Genomic DNA, 24584 nt, shown 5'->3' on the forward strand with positions numbered 1-24584 from the left:
CTACAAAAACAACAACGACGACGTTTCCTGGGTTAGAAGCATGTGCCTCAGAGAGTTACAGCTAATTCAGGCACGTGACTGTCAGGGCTGTTCCACTCCCTTCATGTCCCTCCCATCTCCTTCTCTTCAGAAGCCCCAGAGATGGTCTCAGAGGTTTAAGGAGCTTGGGTTTATGTATATCCTCCTCCTTGGTATAAAGAGAAGATGTTTCTCCCTGTGGGCTTCAGCCTTTTGCTTTTCTGTAAGTGTGCTCACTGTTTGTCCCACTTATTCTATCATCTGTTTCCCTGTTTCTGATTTTCCAAGGCTTGGGCTCTTTCCGATTCACACTAGATTTTCCAGTTATTTTCTGCCTTTAATTTTCCTCTCTGTGTCCTTCCCCTGCCTCTGCCCACTGAGTTCCCCTGGGTGGGCCTGTGCTGGACCCAGGACCTGCAGAACGAAGCACTTCACTGTTTCCCTTTTTTTTCTCTTCACAGACAAGGGCGTGCTGTGTAACCAAGTGACCCAGAGCTCCCCGGAGCAGAGAGTGGCGAGTGGCCGAGAGGTGACACTGCAGTGCACCTTCCAAACCACATATTCAAATCCAGCCTTATACTGGTACCGAAAGACGCCAGATGCTGTCTTCCAGTTTGTCCTGTACAGGGACAATACTAGATCCCGTGATGCGGATTTTGCTCGGGGTAGATTTACTGTGCAGCATAGCATGAGCCGCAAAACCTTCCACTTGGTGATCTCCTCTGTGAGGCCTGAAGACACTGCCACTTACTACTGTGCTTTGGAGCTCCCACGGTGATGCAGGCTCCCAGGAAGTCTGCACACAAACCCCTGGGCACAGCCTGGCAGAGCTGCTTCTCTGGGCAGCTCATGTCCTTGAACATGGCATCCATCTTCCCCATCATTCTGTGGTCCAGTCTAGCCTTGGGAGGTGCCCTAATGTGTCTGCTAAATACGAAAAGCCTGGTCACTTGCAGGGGAGCACCCCAGCTTCCAATGGAGGAGATGTTGCTCCACTTCATAGAGGGCTGTTGCTGCCCTGGTACCTGTGGTGGGGAAGGGAGACTGCCTGTCTGAGGGACCCTGGTGCCTGGGTTGTGCCTGATACAGAGAAGGGCTTGATAGGAATGTGCTGTGTGCCCTGGGCAGATAGCCAGATGGGGTGGGTGGGGGACCAGTCTAAAGAGAGCCCATTGGAAGTGTGTTAATTATATCTCCATCATTTATCCATTGTTGGAATTGGACTGTTTCCCTTTTAAGATTCAAATTGGACACAAAGTTATTTACTTTTAAAAGATTTCCGCAGTTTACCTTTCAAGCACGTCTTCTTGAGCAGTCACCTTATTTCTCTGGGATGTTCTTTGGTACTTCCTTTTTACTTTGTCTAGAGAATATTTTCCTTTCACCAAAGAGCACTGAGATATTCCCAGACAGCTGTCTGTGAAAACCAGAATCCCAGCTTCAAAGTTCCTGAGTTTGGAGCTCAGTGGCATCCCCAGGGGAGAGAATTACCTCCAGGCAAAACTAAGATGTGATGTCAAAAATAGATATACCCTCAGCCCTGGGATTGCATCCCTCCTTCCTCTACTACTGATGTTTCTGCCTTAATACAGCTATTGGAGTTATTACGTGTAATCTTAGAAATAGTAGAAGTCTTGGTGGTGGTGGTTGAGTTGCTAAGTTGTGTCGGACTCTTTTGTGACCCCATGGATTGTGGCCCACCAGACTCCTTCATCCATGGAATTCTCCAGGCAAGAATACTGGAGTGGGTTGCCATCTGACCATGGAATTCTCCAGGCAAGAATACTGGAGTTGCGTTGCCATTTCTTCTCCAGGGGACTTCCTGACCCAGGGATTGAACCAGCCTCCTGCATTGCAGGCAGATTGTTTATGGCTGAGCCACTAGGGAAGCCCTGGTAGAAGCATTAGACGTTATTTTACAGGAAAAGCCCAGAGAAGTGAGGGACAATCAGAAGATCACTGGGCTGGTTAATGACTGAGCCAAGGTTCCCCATGCAGCTGTGCCCTAGGAGGCTGTAGCAGTAGGCAGCTTGGGCAGCAGTCTGGGCTTGAGCACAGGCAAGTGGAGAGTAGTCATTATAGAGAGGGAAGGAAAGAACGTGGGTGAGGGAGCCAGAGTTTTAGGCAAATGACTCAGCCTCTGGGGCTTCTGTCCTGCCACCTACTAAGTGTGTGTAATACTCCTCTGTAAACTCCTTTCGGGTCCTTGTGGGACTTGAGATTCCTCATGTGAAAGCTTTGGAAACCTATAATCCATGGTAGCAAGGTCCCCACACCTGAAGGCAGCCACAGTCCCCTCTGGCTCCAGCCTTAAATCTTTTCTGGAGGGTCCTTTGGGTGGAAGAAATTCATAGTCCTATAAAATGCTAGCTTGCCTTTTGCTGATGATCAAAGTGGGCCAGTGGGTGGCTCATTCATATGCTAAGTGCAGGACTGTTTGAACTTGGAGTTGGCACCCCTGATAACTTGGTTCTGCTCCCAGAAATATCCCTGCCCCACTGAATGACTTCAGACAAGGTACCCAACTTTTTGAGGGGCATTTTTTTTTCCATCTGCAAAATGAGTCTATGATCTTTTAGTTTTTAGCAACTTCAGAGAAATATTCTAAGAATGGCCCAAGGTAACAGATGCACATATTTTGGAAACAGGCATTCTTGATGCCCATGAGATGAAGATGTGTGCAATCTTCTAGTGGTTTTCCCAGGATAGACCTGGCTTATCCATCTAGATTGTCCTAAACTCACTGACTCAGAATGCAGCTGCCTGTTTTCTTTGGTTTGGGGTGTGAGGACCTGATGTGGCAGTCTGCAGATGGCAAAGGCCGGGGAGTGGTAGGTGAGCTTTGCTCTTTCACTTGTAACCTCACGAGTCCCCAGCTGACACCCCACATAGGTGCTGAGGTACCCGCAGTGCTGGGTTTCTAGGCCTCTGCTACCTGTGTTCCTGCAAAGGGATTAAGCTGGCCTTGCTGAGGTGAGAGGAGCAGAGGGCAGTGGCCACATGCGGGGAGGGGCGCTGCTGTTGCTGTAGCAGCCGCAGCAACAACAGCAGGAAACCCAGGGCTGGGCTAGGGGCCCCGGAAGCTGTGGTGTGACCTATGAGCTCAGTTTGGTTTTTGTCTGACTATTAGTGAATTCACAGCCCCCCACTTCCCCCTGCAGTGGTCCACAATAAATAAAGCCAGAAGCAAGGTACATATAATGCACTTTAATAAACGCAACAGAGACAAAGAAGAACGGCAGAAAGCCATCAACACCAAAGGTCCAATGCCCTCAGATTCCCCATGCACAGATGGGCTGGCAAGGGGTCAGGAAGACTCTGGTTTTACAGGGAAATACTGGGGACTCACTCCTATCCCTCACTCCGAAAATACTTGCACAGTGAGTTGCTTGAAAGCAAGACCCATGTCTTACTTATTTTTACACTCTCAGCACAGTGCCTGGAACTTGCAATAATTCACGTTTGTTAAGTTGAGGAAAGCACATTTCCTCTGCATTTTACTCTGATCTCTGCTAATAGCTCTGAGAGTGTTTAGATGAGACTCTAGAAACCTCATTGCCTACACAGAGAGTATTAGGGAATCAAGCGTTGTTTTGTTTCTCAAGTACTAGGGAAAGCAGAATGTGCCTTTGTGGATGAGAATGCTAGTTTGGGGAAATCTAGTGCTGGGTTGAGCAGAGGCTTTTACATTTAGGTAGAAGGACACCAGCTCTCCTTTCCCCAGGATCTATTTTGCCTCTTGCAGGATGGAGCTGGGAACCGGATGGATCCCACTTTCTAGTTCTGGAGGCAAAGAAAGTCAAAGGAACAAAAGACCACTTTCAAAGTATGTCAGTCATAGGGGAAAAACTGAGTCCTATATACCTTCATATCTCTTATCCCTTTATAAAGCAGCATATAAAACAGTTGGGGCTATAAGCCCCCACTCCCCAGGACTTCTGTCTTTCATCAGGCTGAAGGATAAGCTGGGTTTGTTGCCTTTAAAGGAAAACCAGTTTGGGGAGCAGCCATTTAAGCAAGGCTGGGATGGGTCAACTTGAATCACCAAAAAGTTGAAAGCCTAGGAGATAGCTTCTCTGTAGGCTTTTGGTTTCTTTCAGGGAATGCAGCCTTCTCATGCCAGTCAGCCTGCAAATGAAGGAAAACTGTCAGAGCTATAGAATCATAGACCTTCAGTGCTGGAAGGAATCGTAGCAGTCATGGGGATGGTCAGTACTTGCTGCGGCTGTACCACTGCAGACATCACTAACCTATCTTGGCACATTTCCCTTCTACACATGGTGATAGTTCAGCTAGTCACTACCAGTTTATCAGTGTTGGCACCAGTCATAAAACCCATCTGCTCTCCTTAGTTATTTTTCACTCCTTTGTATTACAGATGTGATAACCCAGGTCCAACAGGGTGAAGAAAACTGGCTCAGGTATTGTAGTGAGTTAGTGACAAAGTTGGAATGAAAATCTAGTGCTTCTGATTCCTACTGAGGTCAGAAGGTCCTTTCCATGTAGCCATTTGGCCTATGTCCTTGGGACGGCTGGTAAAACCCTCACCTGTTGGGGAATGACTGAGGATGCTTGCAGGCTAGGTTGGGTAAGTCCAACACACTAAGTCTAGGACTGTTCTTAGATCAGGAGCTGGGACTGAGGGGTGTTTGGGGGCACTGGAGAAGGAGCTTTATAGGCAAAGCTAAGTTCTGGTTCAAATTCCATGTCTAAGATACTTAGGCCACCTGATGCGAAGAGCTAATTCATTGGAAAAGACCCTGATGCTGGGTTGAGGGCAAGAGAAGAAAGTGGTGGCAGAGGATGAGATGGTTAGATAACATCATTGATTCAATGGACATGAGTTTGAGCAAACTCCAGGAGATAGTGAAGGACAGGCAAATGGGGCATGCTGCAGTCCTTGGAGTCTCAAAGAGTCGGACATGACTTAGCGACGGAACAACAATAACAAGATAACCAGAAGAGGGAATGCAAGTAATAGGCAAATAATTCACATCTCATCCTCAATTTGCATGCATCCTGAGTGGTTACTAGTGAGCTGTTCACTAAGAATAGGAGTGCAGGTTCATCCCAAAGATAGGCTGGTCGACACATCGAGTCCTGTGACTAAGGATCAAGAACTGGCATCACCTTTGTCTGGCAAAGACAAGTTCTGCTTCCCTGAATATTCTTCAAGTGAGCCTTTACTGATGGTCTCTCAAAAAGCCCATGGTCCTTTGGCCATATACACAAAAATAGCAATAAAGAAAAAGATTTTTCCTGTTTAGGTCCAGTTTTTCTAGCTCCTCAGTTGGAGGTAAGGATTATTGACTGGTATTACATTATATTACATGAATTTTGAGTCTGGCTTGAAATAAAAGGCCAACAGGAGGCAGAGTGTAATGCTAAGTATCTAGAAAGGCCCACCTTATTGAATCGTAATATGTCTCTATGTGTTTTTTCCTTTCCCAACGCTTCTTATCAGTCCTAAACTCCTTTCTTCCAAGTGTAGCCTAGTTTGGGTGGAGTTAGGAATAAGAAGCAGCTAGTTCTTACCTTAAAAGAAAAATAACTTGGCAGTAAAGAGAAAATTGACGGCGACACTCTTGGCAAACAGCATTCGGAGCCCCAGCACCGAGAGGGACATCATGTTCACCTTCCCAGGTTGCACTGCGGATGAATGAGAGTGAAGATGGTTCTCTCACTTAGCAAGAGACTAAATTTCCTGCCAGGTATTGGCTTACAGCACCGACACCAGCCTGCCCCGCATCACCATCATTCTTCCTGGTCTGAAGCCCAGCGTGGTGCCAGACAGCCTTCACAGACCTGAAGGTGCTGTTCACAGTTAGCAAAGCAAGCTTTGGGAAAACCCAGGAAGACTCTGCTTGAAGAGTTGGAGGGAGCCAATTGGACTCAAGTATGGTTTTTGTTTTCTTTTGAAATAGAATAATTTGGGGCCCCATCTGACAATGAGAGAGTTTGCTTTAACCTCAATTCTGAAGTTGGCCCTTTGGCTTCAACTAACCTTGGGGCTCATAGCAGGTCGTTGAAACTTGAATTTCTGTGCTGTTTTCAGATTCCTTCGGTTTTGGAGTTGTTTCTGGAACAAACAGTAGTGGTCAGGGTTACAATGACAACTGAGAGGCTCAAGGGCTTTCAGGTTTTAGAACTGGCGGTGATTTTAAGTAAGTAAACTAAGGGCCAGAGGAGTGACTTGGTTAAGGTCCTACAGCTATTGACACAGTCAGCATGCTTCCTGTCTTGAGGTTTTTTTCCCAGTAGGCCATGAAGCCAACATCCAGGTATGCCTCTAGAAGAACTGGGATAATGAACACCAAGATCAGCTGGGCTGCCCTTGGTTGGGGCACTCACACTAGATCAGATCCCACATGAATGTTCAATCCTAGAGTCTTTAGTATGAAGGAGACAGAGTTTGGTGAAGAGGAGAGATGGGGATGAAATAAGATGGATTTTATCCTAGATTCCAGCTCAGAGATGTAACAAGTTTAATTCCTGTTCAAGGATGGGAATTAAGCCTAATTCTTAAATCTGAACCTAAGTCTTATTTCCAGCATGATGCCATATTGAATGTGATCTGTCAAGAGTTTACATCTCCAACTTCTCTTTCCCTCAATTTTTCTTCCCCACAACCCCAGCCCCTTGAGGCCAGATAGGACCTACCTGAAATATCTTTCTTTGGTTCAAAGTCAGAAGAGTGCCAGGTTTTTTTGTTGTGTTCAACTGAACATGTCACTGAATCGGGATCTTCGTACTGACCAAGCTTGACAGCACTGTACCTCCCCCCAGGTGAGACGACAATAGCAGGCTCATATTCTATTATTTTCTTGGATGATTGCAGACTTATAGTTATATCTTTGGGGTAGAACTCCTTCACCAAACAAGCGACGTTTGTCCCATTTTTCATGACAAAAACAGATGGGCTGGCAGCAGGTTGACTTTCTGCAAATATAATCAGTTTATTTTGTGAGATGATTATCCACATGTGGGAGTTGAACAATGCTGTTTCCCTCAGTTTCCCTGGGGCCAAACACCGCAATCCAGACTTTCCTGCATCCTGTTAGTGACCTGAACTTGTCATCTCCATGAAAGGATGACCAAGGGAAGCAGAAATGAAAGGCAGGCAGTTTGACTCCTAGTTAGGAGGTGCGAAGTTTGACTGGGAATAGAGTAGACAATGACAAACGCAAAGAAGTGTCTAGGTCAACTGAGTTTCAATTATCTGTTTTATTAGTCGATCCCCTGGACGGTTGAGTTAGGCTAAATATCTATCTGAGTCAGTACCTTTATTTAATTTCTGAATAGCCTCCATTTTCATTTATTAAAAATTTTTTTAAAATTGGAGTATAACTGCTTTACAAATTTGTGTTAGTTTCTACTGTACAATAATTTGAACTAGCTATAAGTATACATATACCCCCTCCCTCTTAGCTTCCCTATCAACCCCCCTACTCCCACCTGCCCACCACCCCACCCCTCCAGGTCATCACAGAGCACCAAGCTTAAGTTGTGCTGTAGTTGGTTTATTTCAAATGCATGAACCCTTGGAGTGAGATCAAAGCAGAGTCTGCAAAGGGCTCCATAGTGTTTCCAACACTCTGCAGATATTAGTGCTGACATCACTTCAGGGTGTCATTCCTATTTTTTGGGCTGGAAGGGATCTGCTAAAGTTAAGTGGTCCATCTCTCTGCCTTCTGGTGAACTCTTGTTCTCTTGTAAGGGACTACCCTAGAGTTTCTCTTGAGTTTTTAATCAGAGAATAATAACTATCATTCTCAGAAGTCCTTACGAGCATGAAACCAGTTTAAGCCTTCTTCCTGTTTTGTTCTAAGTGGAGCGGTGGGATATGGGTTACAATAGTTGGGTCACCTCCTGGCCTTCTCTCCTTTCATACCTCATCTTGGACAATCATTTATCTGCTACTCTGTATGCCTCTTTTTCTTTCCTTAAAATTAGAGGTGTGTGTGTGTGGGGAGGGTGTTGGGGATTTTTCAAAGAGCTCTCCTGGAACCTAAAAGGAGAAAAGCTTCATTGTTTTGTTTCCCCGGCATAGCTGAAGCCACTGATAACCGACACTGATAAGCCCAGCAGTAACGGCTTGGAAACCACACATTCTGCTCAGTCATCTCCCTTCAGAACTGTGGCATTTCTTGCTCACAATACTGATTTGGTGAGATGAATCTGGTTGATTTTCAAGGGAGCTATGAGTGATAGAGAAAGGAAACTAGTCCATTAAAAACCAAAGCCCAGACATTCCTATTTTCTTCATTACTTAAAAATATGATCCAATCCTAGTCTGATTTAGTTGGAAAATTAAGCCTTGCTTGGGATTTAAAAATTTAAATTCAAAGGCAGTTGTTAATAATCACTCTGGGATGGAGAGACCTGGCTTGAATAATTTGAACAATTTGATATAACCAACAAGACAGATGTCTGAAGGAGGTCATACACTCAGGATATTGAGCTCTGAAGCTGTTAGTATTTCAGATAGAGCATGATGCATTGGTTGAAAAAACATTTTTCTCAGATCCTCTTTCTAAATTAATATCTATCTGTTCAAAACAGTTGTTTGAAGGTAAAGGGTTTAACTCATTCTTTAGTATCATGGTAACTAAAAAAAAGGCTATGTGACTGAAACGAACCTTTTTAAAAAAATAGAATGCATTCAATATAGTTGTCACATGTAACCCAGTCTATTTTCTATTAGGCCTAAACTTAATATAAATTTAGGTTTTTATAAAACATGTTGTCACATGTAACCCAGTCTATTTTATATTAGGCCTAAACCAAATATAAATTTGAAGTTGTGTAAAATTTGCACTACATTGTAGTCTAAAATTTAAAGATGTAATTGCTTGTCTTTTGAGAATTTCCAATCTTTCTTCTTGGTCCACAAATATAACTACATTTTGGCACGTGTTTCAAAGTGCTATTTGTTTGGGCAATTGTTATTTTCAGACTTTCTTTTTATATGAGTACTATCTAATGCTAAGGTTATGTGCTGGTAAACATACAAAAAGAAGTGTATACCTTCTCTGAACAGTCTTCCTTAATTTATAAACTTAGAAATCATCTATGTTTTAGATTCTTATAGAGTACCTTATAGGTTCCCTAAGCATTGAAACATTGATAACAGATGTCACTCACAATTCCAAAGATCTCTGCCAAGATGGCCTTTAACTTGAACACTGAAATATAAGTTTGCTCTACCTCATTACTCTCACCAGGTTAACCATCTCTCTCCTAAGTCTTCCAGCTGCAGGACATTTTTCAGGTGGCACAAAGACATACACAGTAGTCAGCTTAGCCAAAGCGATGTGCAAGGATGAAGCAACCACCTGGAGAATTTGGGCCTCTGCCCCTCCTGCATCTGATATTGCAACATATCAGTATAATTCTTCTACTAGATTTCTCTGTGCTTTCTGGGCTGCTCTTTTTTCAGAAATAATTTTATTTTTTTAGTAATAATAGTTACAGAGCTACTTTGCTACTCAGCCTAGTGTCTTTCCTGTGCCCCACTCCACATCTGTACCACTCCATCTCCTAGTTATACCTTCTCATGTACCACAAACTGGATGGCAAGCTTAGTCCCAGGAGTCAACTTATCCCTAGAAATGTATGGAAAAAAAAATCAACTTACGGGGCTCTACGAAGAGTTTGGTGCCAGCTCCAAAAAACATCTGCCGGGTGTCCCAGGAGCACATTGCGACACTGCCTGACAAGTAACCAGCCTGGGGCCGGCCCTGGGGCCTGGGCTAGAGCATCTGTGTCCTGCATCTGCAGCTCAGGCTCCAGCCTAGACAGCCCATGCTCAGAGAGCTACAAAGCTGCACTTGGTGAAATCAGGGGGCTGAGCACACGGAGTCCCAGTTCCCTTTGAAGCTAAGAGTAGTGTAGCTGCTGGGTAAGGAGGTGAGCATGAAACCCCCAGCCCGGGAGCACTGGGACAGGGGACAGGGCTGAGACAGAGCAGAAGAGGGTGACAGGAGACCAGTAGCTGCCTCCAAGATGGAAGATTTAACACCCGTCAATGGAAGGACTCGCTGAGATTACACTAGCTTGGGAGTAGGAATGGGGCACTGCATATTGACATTTCTTGCAATGAATGTTAGGCCGAGGAGAGTTTTAGGCACAGCTCTTTTTCTCATATTCTGTTTCCCTTCTCTTGGGTCACAATCCTGCTTTTTGATTAGAAGCTAATTTCTCCCCCATCACTCAGACTGAGTTTCACAGTAACAACAAATCTACTTTCTAATTCCCTGAGCCCATGGAAAGACTTTCTAAAGACCCGAGGGTTGAACAAGAAATTGGTAGCTGACAGAGGAACCCAGTGGTGCTGCGTGTCATGGACACAGGTCAGGGAAACCAAAGCTTGCTTTGGATTGCTTATTTTTGTTTTATAATTTCTCTTGACTCTGGATCCAGATACAAGCTTCAAGAGGACAGAGTAATCATGTGAAACAGAACTTAAAACCCTAGAGATTACTTTGTCTTATCACCAAAAAATCAAGAGTCCAGGGTTAGAGCTAGGCGAAAGGGAAGGACCATTCTTTGCTGTCAAAACTTTAAGGATTGGGAGCTTGATTCGAAATTCTTAAACCCCCTACCTGAGCCTCATATCATCATATTATAGTCAATCACTGCAGGAAGAGAAAACTGGAGAAGCAATTGGGATATCATTGGACAGCACAGGTCAGCATCTCGGCAGAGGGTCTAAGCTTTGGTTTCATCTTCTTTCTTAGGACTCCCAAAGGCATAGCCTCAGAGATTTGATTCTAACACTGCAGATAACTCTGAATTTCAAGTGGAAATGATTTAAAGGGAAAATGAAACACAATACTTTTTGCTCAGATGCAATTTGCCCAGCATCAATCAGATTGCAATCAGTTACAATGTGATTCTGTTTTTCCTCCTTTTCATTCCTCTAGTCTCCCTCTCCTCAAAGATAAGAAAACTCACCAAATCCCACTATTTCCTTGGAAGCTCGAGGCAATCAAGAACGCCTGTATGTTTATATTACCCTCTGAGAGGCAGAGACCACGTTGACACTACCAGTCCCTTTCAGGATTGTCAGATTGCCTCCTCATGTTCATGTACATTTCTCCAATTCTTTATTGCCTCTGAAATAAGTAAAATCAGAATCTAACCAATGCCCCATTGGCCTTGGCATTCTGGAAAGCTTCTCAGAGACTGTTGTTCTTCGGACTGGTTCCAGTGGCTGATGGTTGGCAGCTAGCCAAACTACATGAATATGGCCCCTGGATTTCCAAACACTGGAACAGACTGCCCATGGATAGTGTTCCTAGGAGAGCCCTCTACTTCCCTATTGTCCTGAAGTTGGGGGCTGTTTTTGTACTTTTGGTGTAGACTCCTGACCTTTTATAGACTCCTCAGATTCAGGGCCAACAAGGGAGGTGAGCACAAAACAGTTCTGAGCAGACCGAAACAAGGATGGGACCTTGGAAATAATTTAGTGTGAGCCAGGCATGATGATTTAATGCAAGTTCTCAGCAAAAAAAGAGACAAGGGCAGATTCGTTACTGACATCTGAGGCAGAGAAGGCGCTTTTGCGGTAACTCCTTCTTTAATAATATTTTTCTTCTTCTGACCTTCCCTCTCCCTATGCTGTGACCATGACTCTTTTCCCTCTTAAACAATGGAAAGACTCTAAAGATCCAGAGCTTGCCTTTTCCCTAGTCCCAGTCCCTGACCAGGGGCCAAAGGCTGACCAGGGCTTTATTTAAGCAGTTGCAGAAGACTTATCAATACTAATCCTCAGAAGAGAGTTTCCCAGTATACATAGAATATTTTCTTAAGAGAGATCTAATGATTTTATTCTCCAGTTTTATGTTGACTCTTTACAGCAACAACAGCAATGACAATGGATTTCCAATTTAGAACCTCCTAACTTCTCAAGAAGCTCTGCTTATACAGGACTGCACCACGATTCCAAGGGAATATACACACTAAATGAAATGCATAACTCACTCGGTTCCATGATGAGTAGAGTCTCATTTCCAAAGACGAGTTGTGTTATCAGTACACCATTTCAGACATCATGACCCAAAACCTCACTACCTATTTTCTCCCTGCCTAGCTCATCTGTTTGGAAGTGGATGGGTTAGCTGGATACATAGAGCTCTACAAGTATTTCTGAGATCTAAGCCTTTCATTTTGGCAGCTTCTTTGATGTGTGTTATCTTCTGAATGAATGTTGGCATTTAGGGAAGTCCCAGGGTTTACTGCTATTATCTCCTCAACCTGTCATCTCTTACCCCAAGATCTTGCTTCACAATCGTATTTTCACAGAGAGAAAGGAATTAATTTGGTTTTGCTGAGAATGTCAAATGGCTATTTTCAGCAGAAACACAGCTGTAAGTTTCAGGTCAATCAGAAAGGACTATGCCTTAGTTAGAGTTGGAAGGATGTAATGGCTAGACCAAAAGTCATTTCTGCAAAAGACTGGGAGTCTTTTAAAAAGATCCCAATACTCTCAGATGTCTGCCATTTCTATAAGTATTTTACTACTTCCAGATGGCTTGTGCTTACACTACCTCAACAAACACTATCGTAACAAGCTCCATGAGCTGGTATTATTAGATCTGTCTTACAGATGAAGTCATTGGAACTAAAGAGCAGTTAAGATGGTGACTGAGCTGTGTCTGACTTTTAGGTCTCTAGACCCCAGTTTTCATCCATTGAACCAGAGTAATAGGTGACAGGACTGAAAGGAGCTTCAGCTGCCACTTGCCAAAATTCCTTGGCCACACAAAGGCTAAGTAATGGGCATACAGACAGAGTTTGGACTGTTTTCAGCGTCATTTTTCATTAAATCTCAGAATTTCCACTGGATCATAAGACATTCACATCACTGGACTTTCTTTCTTTTCCTAATATATATATTGTCCCTTAGAATTGGTCTGGCTGATATTCAGGATCTTAGTGTGCTAAGCTGGAAGACACCTTGGAAATCATTTGAATCAGCTAGAGGGAAACTCAAGTACTGTGAAGTTAAGTCACAGAGCTGGTCAAAAAGAAGGATTAGAACTCAGTCTTTCAATTCTTGGCCTAACATGCTTGCCACTCACATTTATTAGATGTGCTGTAATACAGGTCTGGTCATGGCCCAGATCTGTAAATGGCGAATGCATGGGTGTTAAGTAAGCTGGTTCTCTAAGGGTAGTCAGGTAGAGGGAAGGCCACAAAGACACTCCGGGATGGAGAGTGGACCAAGAAGACTACTATAATGCATTCCCACCCTGGATTTTGTCAGAAGCTCAGTCCCTGCTCCTCCACCATCCCTTGCTAAATCACTTGCTGGAGGGACTTTCAACAACCTGAGAAGTGTTTCCTAAACTGATGAATTGGGAAAAAATTTAACAAAGATAGTTGACAGATACAGTGGTCAAAAGAGGAAAAAGAAGAAGAAGAAAACCGAGTCACTTACTTGGTTCCACGTTCAGATAGGTTCCTTTGCCAAATATTAGTGGATTCTGCACAGCTGATAAACCCAGTCTAAAAACTGCCTTGCCTTTTCCTTACCGCAACCCTGGCCCCAGTTGCCAAGTCATGTGACAGTCATTGGATGAGATTTTCTGTCTCATCTGCTTAACCTCTTTCTTCCTCTGACTTGGGAGCTACCCTTCAGGACAAAGCAGGAAGTGATTCCTGTGTCAAATAGAAATCTAGACTTTTGCCATGTTATAGTCTGAATTTGTGGTCTGAATAAGAGATATTGAAAAACAATTTCCAGTCTGGAGCAAAAACGGTGGGCTATTGGTCATAGAGTGCATGAGGGTATGCTAAGTTGCTTCAGTCATGTCCAACTCTTTGCAACCCCATGAACTATAGCCTGCTAAATTCCTCTGTCCATGGGATTCTCCAGGCAAGAATTCTGGAGTGGGTTGCCATGCCCTCCTCCAGGGGATCTTCCTGACCCTGAGAATGAACCAGCGTCTCAGTGGCTCCTCATTGCAGGTGGATTCTTTACCACTGAGCCACTGAGGAATCCTGTTGGTCATAGAATGGTGATTCTCAACCCTTGGGCTATACTTGTGTGGGGCAAGATCTAGTAAGTTATGAGCCCCACTCAGAACCTTTCGGGAGAATTCCATTTCCTATCCAATCAGAGCTTTGTATCATTGACAAGCATTGTGCAGCAGCCAGACTTGGTATAAAATAGAACTAAAGTCTATTTTAATAACATTTTAATAATATATTCATGAATTTCAAATTTGAGCAAACTTTAATGGTGTACTTACACTTAGATATGACAGTTAAAATAGCTTCTGTCATATGTAAAAACCAGAGTCTATGAAATTGCTGTATGTTACTCACAAAAATCCAGGGAGAAAATATGCAGATTTTTCAGATCCGTTTACAGCCCATACAGGATTGCATATCATACTTTGAGAATCACTAAAATGGAGAGTGGTTCTCAGTTGTGCGAAGTAGAAAGGAATCAGAGAACCTGAAATCAAATTCCACTCAGTTTCTTACTTACTAAGTGTGTAATCTTGGCCAAGTTCCTTAAGGTCACTGAGCTTCATTTGCCTCTTTTATAAAATGAGGATACTGTCTTCTGTATTGAAAGATTAAGTGAAAGGGTGTATATATAAAGCATTCTGTAAATGTTCAGTGTAAGTATTAGAATGCTTATTAGGGTCAGACTCAGAGTAAAAATTTTACTTGAAGCAAAAGAATGTAATTACGCTAAGCTCAGAGCTCCCCAGGGCAAGGTGCAGGGAGAGGTTGCTGAGACAGGAGAGGACCCTGTTTCTTTGCTGTTTGGGATAAAAGTAAGGACGGGAGTCTAGGCTTCTGTCTCCTCTGGTCTCTTACCAGGGTCAGGTGTGACCACCATTCCCTTCTCTAACCTCCTCTCTTAAATCCAAAAGTGCAGGTCCTTACAGTGACTTACAAGCCATCTTTTCTACATTATCAACCTGATTTCATTTGCAAACTCTCTCCCGGTCACTCATTCTCCTCCAGCCACCCAGGCTTCCTTGCTGTCCTCCACGGGACAGCAGGGCTTGTGTTACCTCTGCCCAGAAATGCTCATCCTTCAGAAATCTGCACAACTCATTCCATCACCCCCTCGGGTCTCTGCTCAAATGTCAATTTTCCAACGAGGCCTTCTATAACTTCTTCGTTAAAAACTGCACACTGCCCCCTTCTATTGATACACTTTATTTCTCTTCTGTGGTTTATTTTCCTTCACAGGGCTTATCACCACCTAAAATATTATATAATTTATTGGTGAGTTTATCATCGGTCTTTTACAGTACACTGTAATCTCCAACAAGGCATGGGTTTCTGTCTGTTTTGTTCATCCTGATTTCCTGGCGCCTAGAAGAGTGCCCTGTGTATAGTGCCAGTGACTTGTCACATGTTGTGAGCTAGGATCAGGCTTGGCTCTGAAAGTGCCTAGCTTGCTTACATTTCTGTTTCCTTTTGCCTTATACCATTGCTGACTTGTCCATTCATCCATTCACTCATTTGTCTATTCATTCATTCAACAAATATTTATTTACTGCTTTCAATGTAGCCCTTGTCCTCATGGAACAAGGGTGATAGCTGATAAATAAGCATTCAAAGTTTTGGGTGGAGATGAAGGCTATACAAAATAAAGCAAGGTGGACTCCAGACTGCAAGAGGATGAGCTTCTGGCTGAAGCCCCCCAGGTTGTGGGCCTTTGTTAGGACAGCCCTGTGAAGCTATGCATGTGTGTGTTCAGTCGCTCAGTTGTGTCTGACTTTGTGACCCTATGGAACATTTACCTTAAATAATGGTTATCATACTCTAATATAGACAGTTAAGGGCTCCTGTAAAATATGAATAACGCCACTTAAAAAAAAAAGCAAGGTGGACTTCCCTGGTGGTCCAGTGGTTAAGAATCAGCCTGAAAATGCAAGGGACGTGGGTACAATCCCTGGTCCAGGAAGATTCCACCTGCTGCAGGGCAACTAAGCCTGTGCACCGCAACTACTTAGCCCAGGTGTGTAGAGCCCGTGCTCTGCAGTGAGAAGTGATTGCAATGAGGAGCCCAGAGACCACAACTAGAGAGTATCCCCAATTGCCACAACTCAAGAAAGCCTGCAAGCAGCAATGAAGACCCAGTGCAGCCAAATTTTAAATAAAATTAAAAAAATAAAGCAAGGGCTGCAGCAGACAGGGGGTGGTTGAGGAAGGCCTCACTAGCTGTGATGTTTGAGTAAGACCTGGAGAAGGTGAGCGAGAAAGCTAGGGTGAGTTCATGAGAGAAAATGGGTCCAGGCAGAAAGTACAGCAGGTCAAGGCTCTTTTCTGGGAGATGCTCCTCCTGAGTGAGAGGGAACGAATGCCAAAGACGAAAGTGGGAAAGCTGTCTCTTGGCCTTTTAGAAACCTGCTGATGAGCCCAGGATTTTGTGGACTTCTCTTTCTAGAAGGAAAGGGTGATGCTCTGATCATTGTCTGAACCTTTCTGAGTTTAGGGGCCCTCGTGCCTGAGGGGTGTAATGTGGGGGGTGGGCCTTGCCTGGAGAATGCCTCTTTGGGTAACTGGTTTTGGTTGAGGGGCAGGAGTTCTGCCTTGGTGAAGGATTGTGGTGGGGGTGGCAGCTGGAAGGGAAATAGCTTAACTGTTGCTTCTGACTTGGCAGGCAGCTTGGAAAGAAGCCCATTCGGAGCCTGAGTGGGAGAGCCAGGCAGGAAAAACCTCCACAGGTGCCCCAGTCCAACAGAAGTCCCTAGAAGAGCAGAGTGTTTTAAGTGCACAGGGTTTGGAATTGAAAGATGATATGAATTTTAACTTTGCTAAGCGGTGTGATCTTGGGGAACCTCTCCTGATCTATAAAAATGCAAGTAGTAGTACTTAATTTTTGCATAATCATGTGAGAACCAAGTAGAATGACATTCATGGATAAAGTGCCTAGTCCAGTGGCTCAATACATAGTAGGCTCTCAAAAAGCGGTAGTTGATATATGATGATATATGAATATCATTTAACAGCATATGTAATTCTAAGTCCATCCAGTGGCCCACTGGCATGAAAATGCTCCTGACTACCCTTTCTAAGCTCCTGTCATTGTCATGGTCAGTAGCACGTATTTACATTGTGGGACTTCATTCCTTGCCGTTTTGTCCTTACTCTGGTTCTGGTTTATGAAGTTAAGGGGCAACCCTAGGTTTTTTCCATCTGGAGGGTTAAAAGCTATGGTGGACCTGTGATGGTGGGTCTGTGTAGACCTGTTAATTTGGTGCAACCGGGGAGCCCTGCAAGTAAAACATGACAGAAGCTCCTGAGGAAAGAGAGCATCAAAAGAAAGTAGGCTTCTGAGAAGATAAAGGATCTGGATTTGCAGTGATCCTTCTTTATCCAATATGTGTTGGCTAAAAAGAAGTCACTGTGCAAAGATATTCTGGATCTGGGCTACACTAAAAGATATGCCTTCTCTGGATGCCTGCTATCTTTTCATCTCAAAGGACAATGGAAGGCACCAGCTCAGTGTTTCTTAAACTTCAATTAATCACATCTCTTTTGGGGCTTTTATTTTGGGTCATTTCCATTAGTCATAAGATTTGCTTAATAATTTTCTTTAAATTTACTCACATTTGAACTTAAACTACAATTAAGAGGAAACTTTAAATCACATAGCTTTGACAACCTAGTTGTACTATGCTGATACCATTAAAAGACAGTGCAATTCAAATGAAAAGAACGTCTGTCTATGTACCACTGAAAACTATATGTTATGCATTCTACACTTAGGGCAACATTGGCTCAAGTAAGTCAGTAAATGGGAGAACTTAATTCATTAGGAAGAACTCGGTGAACAAAGGGAGATAAAGGAACTCAGTCACTAGCTTTGTCAGGAATGTGGATAAACTGTTATTTTAGTGAGAAAAATTAAAGCCAACAAGGTCTAAAGGGAAGAACCTTAATTAGTTGAATTTTCAAATCTTATTATGATTAAAAAAAATAGATATATGGTTTTCTTTGCTCTGACTCTGCTAGCCGACTTTGGCTGTCCATCTTTTTCTGGATGCAAAGCCCCTGCCCCACTTCTCCCTTTTGTGTGTGAGGTTGGGGGGTGCCCAGCCTGCACTTCTCCCCTTCCCTTCATCTGATCTCAATTCTATGCCTCCTTCAATTCATACACCCAGGACAGTCCTGTTCCCAGCCATTCTGAGAGGAGCTCACTCCATTACACTTTCACCCCACTTCTCTGTAGTCTTCTTTTCCTTAGAAAACACAATCTGAACACCAGGGCATCTGACCAGGTTGTGCTGTTACTTTTCCAGCAGACAGCTCCAGCAGACAAGGGGGCCCCAACAAATTTGAGATCCCCTTGCCAGACTCCCCTAGGATCTTTGAAATGGGGTTTTGTGTTGTTTATACATTTTCTAGCTTAATATTAATTTTCACTTTCTAATTGGAAGCTGCTGCCCACTGGAGATTACAATCTTTTTATTTTTTTCCTAAACAAGACACAATTGAATTAAAATGTCACTTAAATGACGTGAGAAGATGCCTTCTGAGTTGAGCACAGACCTTTGACAACATTAGCATCGATTCCTTTATAACAATTAGTGAGTGGCACTGCGAACCCTTAGTGAGGAAGATGGACGCCATGAGCCCTTAGGGAGCTACACCTGGCTATGTCCTATAGGCTTTAAAGAAAGCATAGCACATCCACTTTCTTCCTCACTAGTCACCCAATTTCCATTTGCAAACAATTAGAAACAGATTTCTGGAACTGGTTCCCTTTTTCAGAAGAAAAATGGAGCTGCATCAGCCCACTTACCCTGGCCTAAGCCTCTGTGCCCAGGAAGCTGATACAGTTCTGAGCTCTCCTAAGAGTGAGTGTTTGGCTTAAAGATCAGAATTCTTTATATCTGGAGCCAGCTTGATAGAGTCACCCAGACTCAGCCTAACCTTGTACCTGGTCAGTTATGACTCTCCTGGAGGAGTTGAGCCAGTGATTGTGTGGTTTCTACAGCCTGACCCAAAGCTCAGGCGTTGGACAGAAGCTTTTTCAGTCTCCCTGAGCTCTGTGGGGGTCTTTTACAACCCCCAAATCTACTTTTTATAAAAACAACCCCCTCCCACTTCCTATGGAGGAGCTTAACGGTAGTTCATATCTTCCCCGAACCCCTCCTTGACACAATATTGGTGCTATTACTACCCATTTCACATTTCTTGATATTTCCACCCCCTGAGATGGAGGACTACCTTTCAAAGAACAGATAAATGAATTACTTACTTGGTTCCACGATGAGGCGGGTCCCTTTTCCAAAGGTGAGCTTGTCAGTCTCACACAGAGCTTGAGGGCTTTCCAAAAACCTCAGCAGTGCTCCCACCTTTCTTCTTCCTATCAGCTTGAGGATGGGAGGATCTTAAGGGTTTGGCTCTTTGAAAGATGGCACTTGATGCTCATCCAGCTGGTTCATGCTCCTTTAGTCAATTGCAGAATCACAATTGCTTTTGGGTTTGCTTTTGGAAGGTTGTTGTCTGAAGAGAAGGTAAGAGCACACACTCCTTATGGTGGACATTTCCTGTACAGGACATTTTGTGAAGTTCTTGGAATGGTTGCTTTCTGTTATTTAAAACTTTTCTCATTTCCTAGATGCACACTTAACTCTCAGTCTTAGAAGATGAGTGTTGCCCAGGGGGTGGGTCTTGGATCCATGGCTATTTCAGAGTCAAGGGCTTCACAGACACCAGAGCTGCTTTAAGTCAGATAACATGTGGCATATCCACAGTGACAGCATGAAACACCAGTCCTGCACTGGGGATTTATAGTATATTCAGTGTTAGAATGAGCAGCTACTACTGGTGATGGCCTAAAACCAAGTCCCTGTCTTTTAGTTCATCTTCCCAAACTGCATAACACAGCACATAGGCAAATGTCTCTAGGAATTTGGGTTCAGAAATTCCATATGACTCTCTTACAGTAGAAACCAAGACAAGGATAGTTTTCAAGGATCACCTTTTTGTATTCCTCAAATATGGGTGAAATACCAAGAGAAAATCCAAGAGAAAACAGCAGTGAGAGAGAGGCTAGCAGTAGCAACTGGCAGGGGCAGTTGGGGGGTGGGGGTGGGAGTTGGGGTGTCACCTCTCCTGGTTCGGACAGTTTTCTGGCATCCCTTCTGGGTTACAGAGGAAGGAAGGACAGCTATTTGCTGTATTAGTTCCCTAGGGCATGGTAGCCAGGTTATGGATTTCCCAAGGAAATGTCTTTTGGGCTCCTGCAGTTTTTGTACAGGTCTCTGTGGGTTTTGTATCACCGTGCGTATCCCACCCACAACGCTACAGTCCTTTACAAAAACCTCCCCTATGGTTTTGCCCAACGTGGCCTCTTAGAACTACAGGGCCAGGTGTTTTCTCCAAGTCATGCTCCAGCAAGATCAAAAGGATTTGGCTTAGGTCAGGGCCGGTTCCCTAGTTGTTTCTGTCTGAGGCTCTTCTGAACCCCTGGCTAGATCTGTCTTGGAGTTTGTGACTAGAACAGATTAAATCGTGATGTCTACTCCCACTATGCCTTCTGGCTAGTCTGCTCTAGACAGTTTCCCCAGAAGAGTTTGCCAGACCTGAATGTCTCAACTGGATTCTACAAGCTGTAGGTAGGCAAAAAATGTCTGTGGCTAATATAATTTCTTCTTTATCTTGCTCAGTTCTCAAATTAATTCTCTTTACTCCACTTTGCACATGGGGAGGATCATACAACTGACAAAGGACTTTCACATAAACTTAGAATTTTATCTTCTCCATTGACTCTCTGGTGCTAACTTCAGCCCATATACTACTTAGTGTGACTTGGAAAAGGTGACCTGCTGGGCGAATGCAGAGGTAGCCCCTTGGGTTCAATGTGGTGAATAGAGGGCTGCTTTGTGGGCTTTCTTAAAGGCTTCCTTTTCTCCAGCTGATGCAGCTCCACACCAGGATCTTGGCTCAGCCAGCAGAACTCAAGCTGAATTTTAACCCTACTTGTCCCCTAGGCCAAGAGCTGATTAATATAGATGCTAAGCCTTGGAGGGACCCCAACTATGAAATTACCTTCCAGAATTTGTGGTAGCTCCCCACTTAGTTCAGAATAAGATGGTTTGGAACACAGGTTTTTGTTTATCTTTCTAGTCCTATGTCTTATACCTTACCACATGCTCCCTTAAACTCGGCTGCCTCAGACTACTTGCTTCCTGAAAGGGCCATGTTCTTTCATTCTTCCTTGCTTTGCCCTGTGATTGCTTTTGTCTGAAATGCCCTTTCTTTTTTTAGTTCTCCAGTTTGGTCCCTTACTCACTTTCTTAGATCCTATTGAGTTGCTGGTCTGAGCTTAGCTGTGGGTATCCCTGGGAAGTCCTAAATGACTGCTTAAGACTGGACTGTGTTAGATGTACCCCCTTCCCTAAATCTTCTTGCATCCAGTGCTGATCCTTATCATTGCTCTCAAAACCTCAGTCCTTTCATCTTCATTAGGTAAAGACTCTTGAGAGAAGAGATTTCTCTTGCTCATCACTGTGTCCTGTGTTCCAGCACGGTGCCTCACTGATTGAGTGCTTGACACTGCCTTCAGAAACTATTTTTTAGAGAAGTGGTATCTCGTATTGAGAAAGGATAAGCTTAAGGTGACAGAACCAGGGCCAGCACCCATTCCTGGTCCCCTGCTCTCTCTGACCTTGGGTGCCCGATGAAATATTATCTTACATTTGTCTATCTGAACACAGTTATCTGAAAATAACTGTGCCCAGTTATTTGCACCATTAGTTGTAAATAACTGGGTCTTTAACATTAGCCTGAGTTAAGCATCGTTGGCTTCTCTGGTGGCTCGGACAGTAAAGAGTCTGCTTGCAATGCAGTAGACCTGGATTCAATCCCTGGGCTGGGAAGATCCTCTAGAGGAAGGCATGGCAACCCACTCCAGTTTTGTTGCCTGGAGAATTCCACGGACAGAAGGAAGAGTCAGGCAGGTTACAGTCCATGGGGCTGCAAGAAGTCAGACACAACTGAGAGACTAAGCACAGCACAGCACAAGCATCACTGAGAAGATGAATTTATTGTGCTTTGCTCCACGTCATGAAATATATTCCAATGCCAAAGAGAAATGAGTTCTCTGTTGTCTACATATTTGGAGTATTCAAATTGCTTTCTTTCCACTCACATGAGTAATCAAGGATGAACTGTGCCTTTGGAGAAGCATCCTAGAATGTCATAGATAAGACAGTCTTCACGGATAATATGTTCACTTCCCTATGTGTTCAGAGGAAAGAATCTAGAAAGATCCAGAGGGGTTTCACAACTGGTTAAGGCACTCAACTTGAAAAGAACATACAAGAAATAAAGTATCCCAGTTCCTAGTCCTGTGATAGTTTTTGGTACACTTAAACTTTGATCTTTTATTCTGACATTTGTTATTTGAAAGTGTCTTAGCATCTGCTCAGTCCTCCAGCTGATCTTTTCCCCTGGAGTGCCCTTAGAATGGCCTGGGCAGCCTGGCATTTGCTTTCTTTATGTAGCTTTTCACTGTTGTAGGAGATGCTCTTCTGTGGGAAAGGGGAGGGGCAGGCCCAGGGTGGGTTCATCTTGAAGTTCATCTCTTCCTGGTAGGAGGCTGGGTCATTCTCACTGTCAGAGGAGTGCATTCTCAGAGGGGATCAAAGAACAGGGATGGTCTGAGGGTACTGAGTTTATTATGGTTTCTCCAGTCCTGGGTGGGATCAGATTTCTTACTGGAGACTCAGAGCACTTGGAGAAAATTTATGAGGTGTCAGGTCAAGAAAAGAAATGGGAATTAAACTGGGGCATCCTAGAGCTTTTAATTTTGCAATTGTGGACTCTGAACTTGCTTTATTTATCTCCACCCCCTCCTCCTGATATTGACATGTACTCTTTGAAGGTTATAGACAAACTGCAGTGTATTCAAAGCTGAATACTAGGCTATTGAAAAGACTTTCAACCACATACAGGCAGGAACAGCTTGGGAGATACTGGAGGTGTTTGATCATAGTGTTCAGATAACCATCAGGGTAGAGCTGGCTTATTAGAAGACAGCTGGGTTTACTTGTATACGTATGCCTTCTATCTATTGCAATATTTCAGTATGGTTGAAATATATGAGCAAAATTTGTCTTTATACAGACAAACAGGTACTCCAAAAAAGTAAGTTAGTTGTAATTTGAAATCTGAAAATGTGCTAATGAACTTTTCTTATTCATTTCCATTAAAATTCTCTGGTCTAGCCTGCATTTTGGTTGGAACTTTTACTCATGCATGGTTTTGTAATATTATCCATTAGTCTTTTTGCAAAATAATTGGTTCACTGAGTTAGGCAGTTTCTGCATGTTGGCATATTTCATTATACAATATCAAATGTATCACAGTATTTAATATGACCACCAATATTTTAAAATCAGAACAGTGTTTAACACTAGGGAACCATACAGCTCATATGGAAGATACAAGTTTCCCAAATTCTGTTTTTAATATATACATTTAAAAATGTTTATTTATTTATTTATTTTTGGCTGTGCTGGATCTTCATTATTGTGCCAGCTTTTTGTTCATTGTGGAGAGTGGGGGTTAGCTTCTAGTTGTAGTGCATGGGCTTCTCATTTCAGTGGCTTCTTTTGTTGCAGAGCATGGGTTCTAGGTGCTCCAGCTCCAGTAGTTGCGGGTCCTGGGCTCTTGAGCACAGGCTCAATAGTTGCACTCTGGGCTTAGTTGCTCTGCAGCATGTGGGAGCTCCCAGATCAGGGATAGAACCTGTGTCTCCTGCATTGGCAGGTAGACTCTTTACAACTGAGCCACCAGGGAAGCCCCCAGATTCTAATTTTTGCCTGAACACTAAGATTTTTATCATCAGCAACAATAGTCCATTATTTTTCTTGGTGTGCAGGCTCAATTCATTTCCAAGAAAATACCTGACAACTACCAAGATCTGATTAACCATGGTTTCTCTGCCAGTTATTCTGTCAAGCAAAATAGCTTGTTCAGCCATGAAAAAGTGGCCAGTTCGGCTTGTGGCTGAAACAGTGGCTCACATGCTTTCCCTTGAGATGATCTGATAATCTGGAACACAGCAGACGTGCTCTGTGTGTGCTTCCACTTTTGTCACACGGAATACTAGAAAGATATACTCTTGGGGCGGTCCTAGGATGGCGGAGGAACAGGATGGGGAGACCACTTTCTTCCCCACAAATTCATCGAAAGGACATTTGAATGCTGAGCAAATTCCACAAAACAACTTCTGAATGCTGGCAGAGGATATCAGGCACCCAGAAAGACAGCCCATGGTCTTCGAAAGGAGATGGAGAAGTCTTGAGGCTACTGTAAGAATAAGACTGAAAACCATAGGCAGGAGGCTTCAGCGCAAATCCTGAGAACACCAGAGAACTCCTGACTCCAGGGAACATTAATCGATAGGAGCTCATCAAACGCCTCCATACCTACACTGAAACCAAGCACCACCCAAGGGCAAACAAGCTCCAGAGCAAGACATACCATGCAAATTCTCCAGCAACACAGGAACATAGCCCTGAGCTTCAATATACAGGCTTCCTAAAGTCACACCAAACCCACTGACATCT

General features: G+C 43.7%; 2 gene segments (V, D, J or C); one reads left to right on the plus strand and one right to left on the minus strand.

Annotated features, from left to right (window-relative positions):
* Positions 1 to 204: 204 nt before the first annotated feature.
* Positions 205 to 796, plus strand: LOC128054276 (T cell receptor delta variable 3-like). The segment is given in 2 exon segments: positions 205 to 241; positions 480 to 796. Coding segments are annotated over 2 exon segments (354 nt in total).
* A 3081-nt stretch (positions 797 to 3877) lies between these two features.
* Positions 3878 to 24584, minus strand: part of LOC128053828 (T cell receptor delta constant-like) — a 507065-nt gene continuing 486358 nt past the window's right edge. The window contains 5 exon segments of the C gene segment in view: positions 3878 to 4163; positions 5554 to 5667; positions 6023 to 6097; positions 6679 to 6957; positions 19262 to 19310. Of these exon segments, the coding sequence occupies positions 5555 to 5667; positions 6023 to 6097; positions 6679 to 6957; positions 19262 to 19310 (516 nt within the window).

This window comes from Budorcas taxicolor, chromosome 10 (genome assembly GCF_023091745.1).
Source record: "Budorcas taxicolor isolate Tak-1 chromosome 10, Takin1.1, whole genome shotgun sequence".
NCBI lineage: Eukaryota > Metazoa > Chordata > Mammalia > Artiodactyla > Bovidae > Budorcas > Budorcas taxicolor.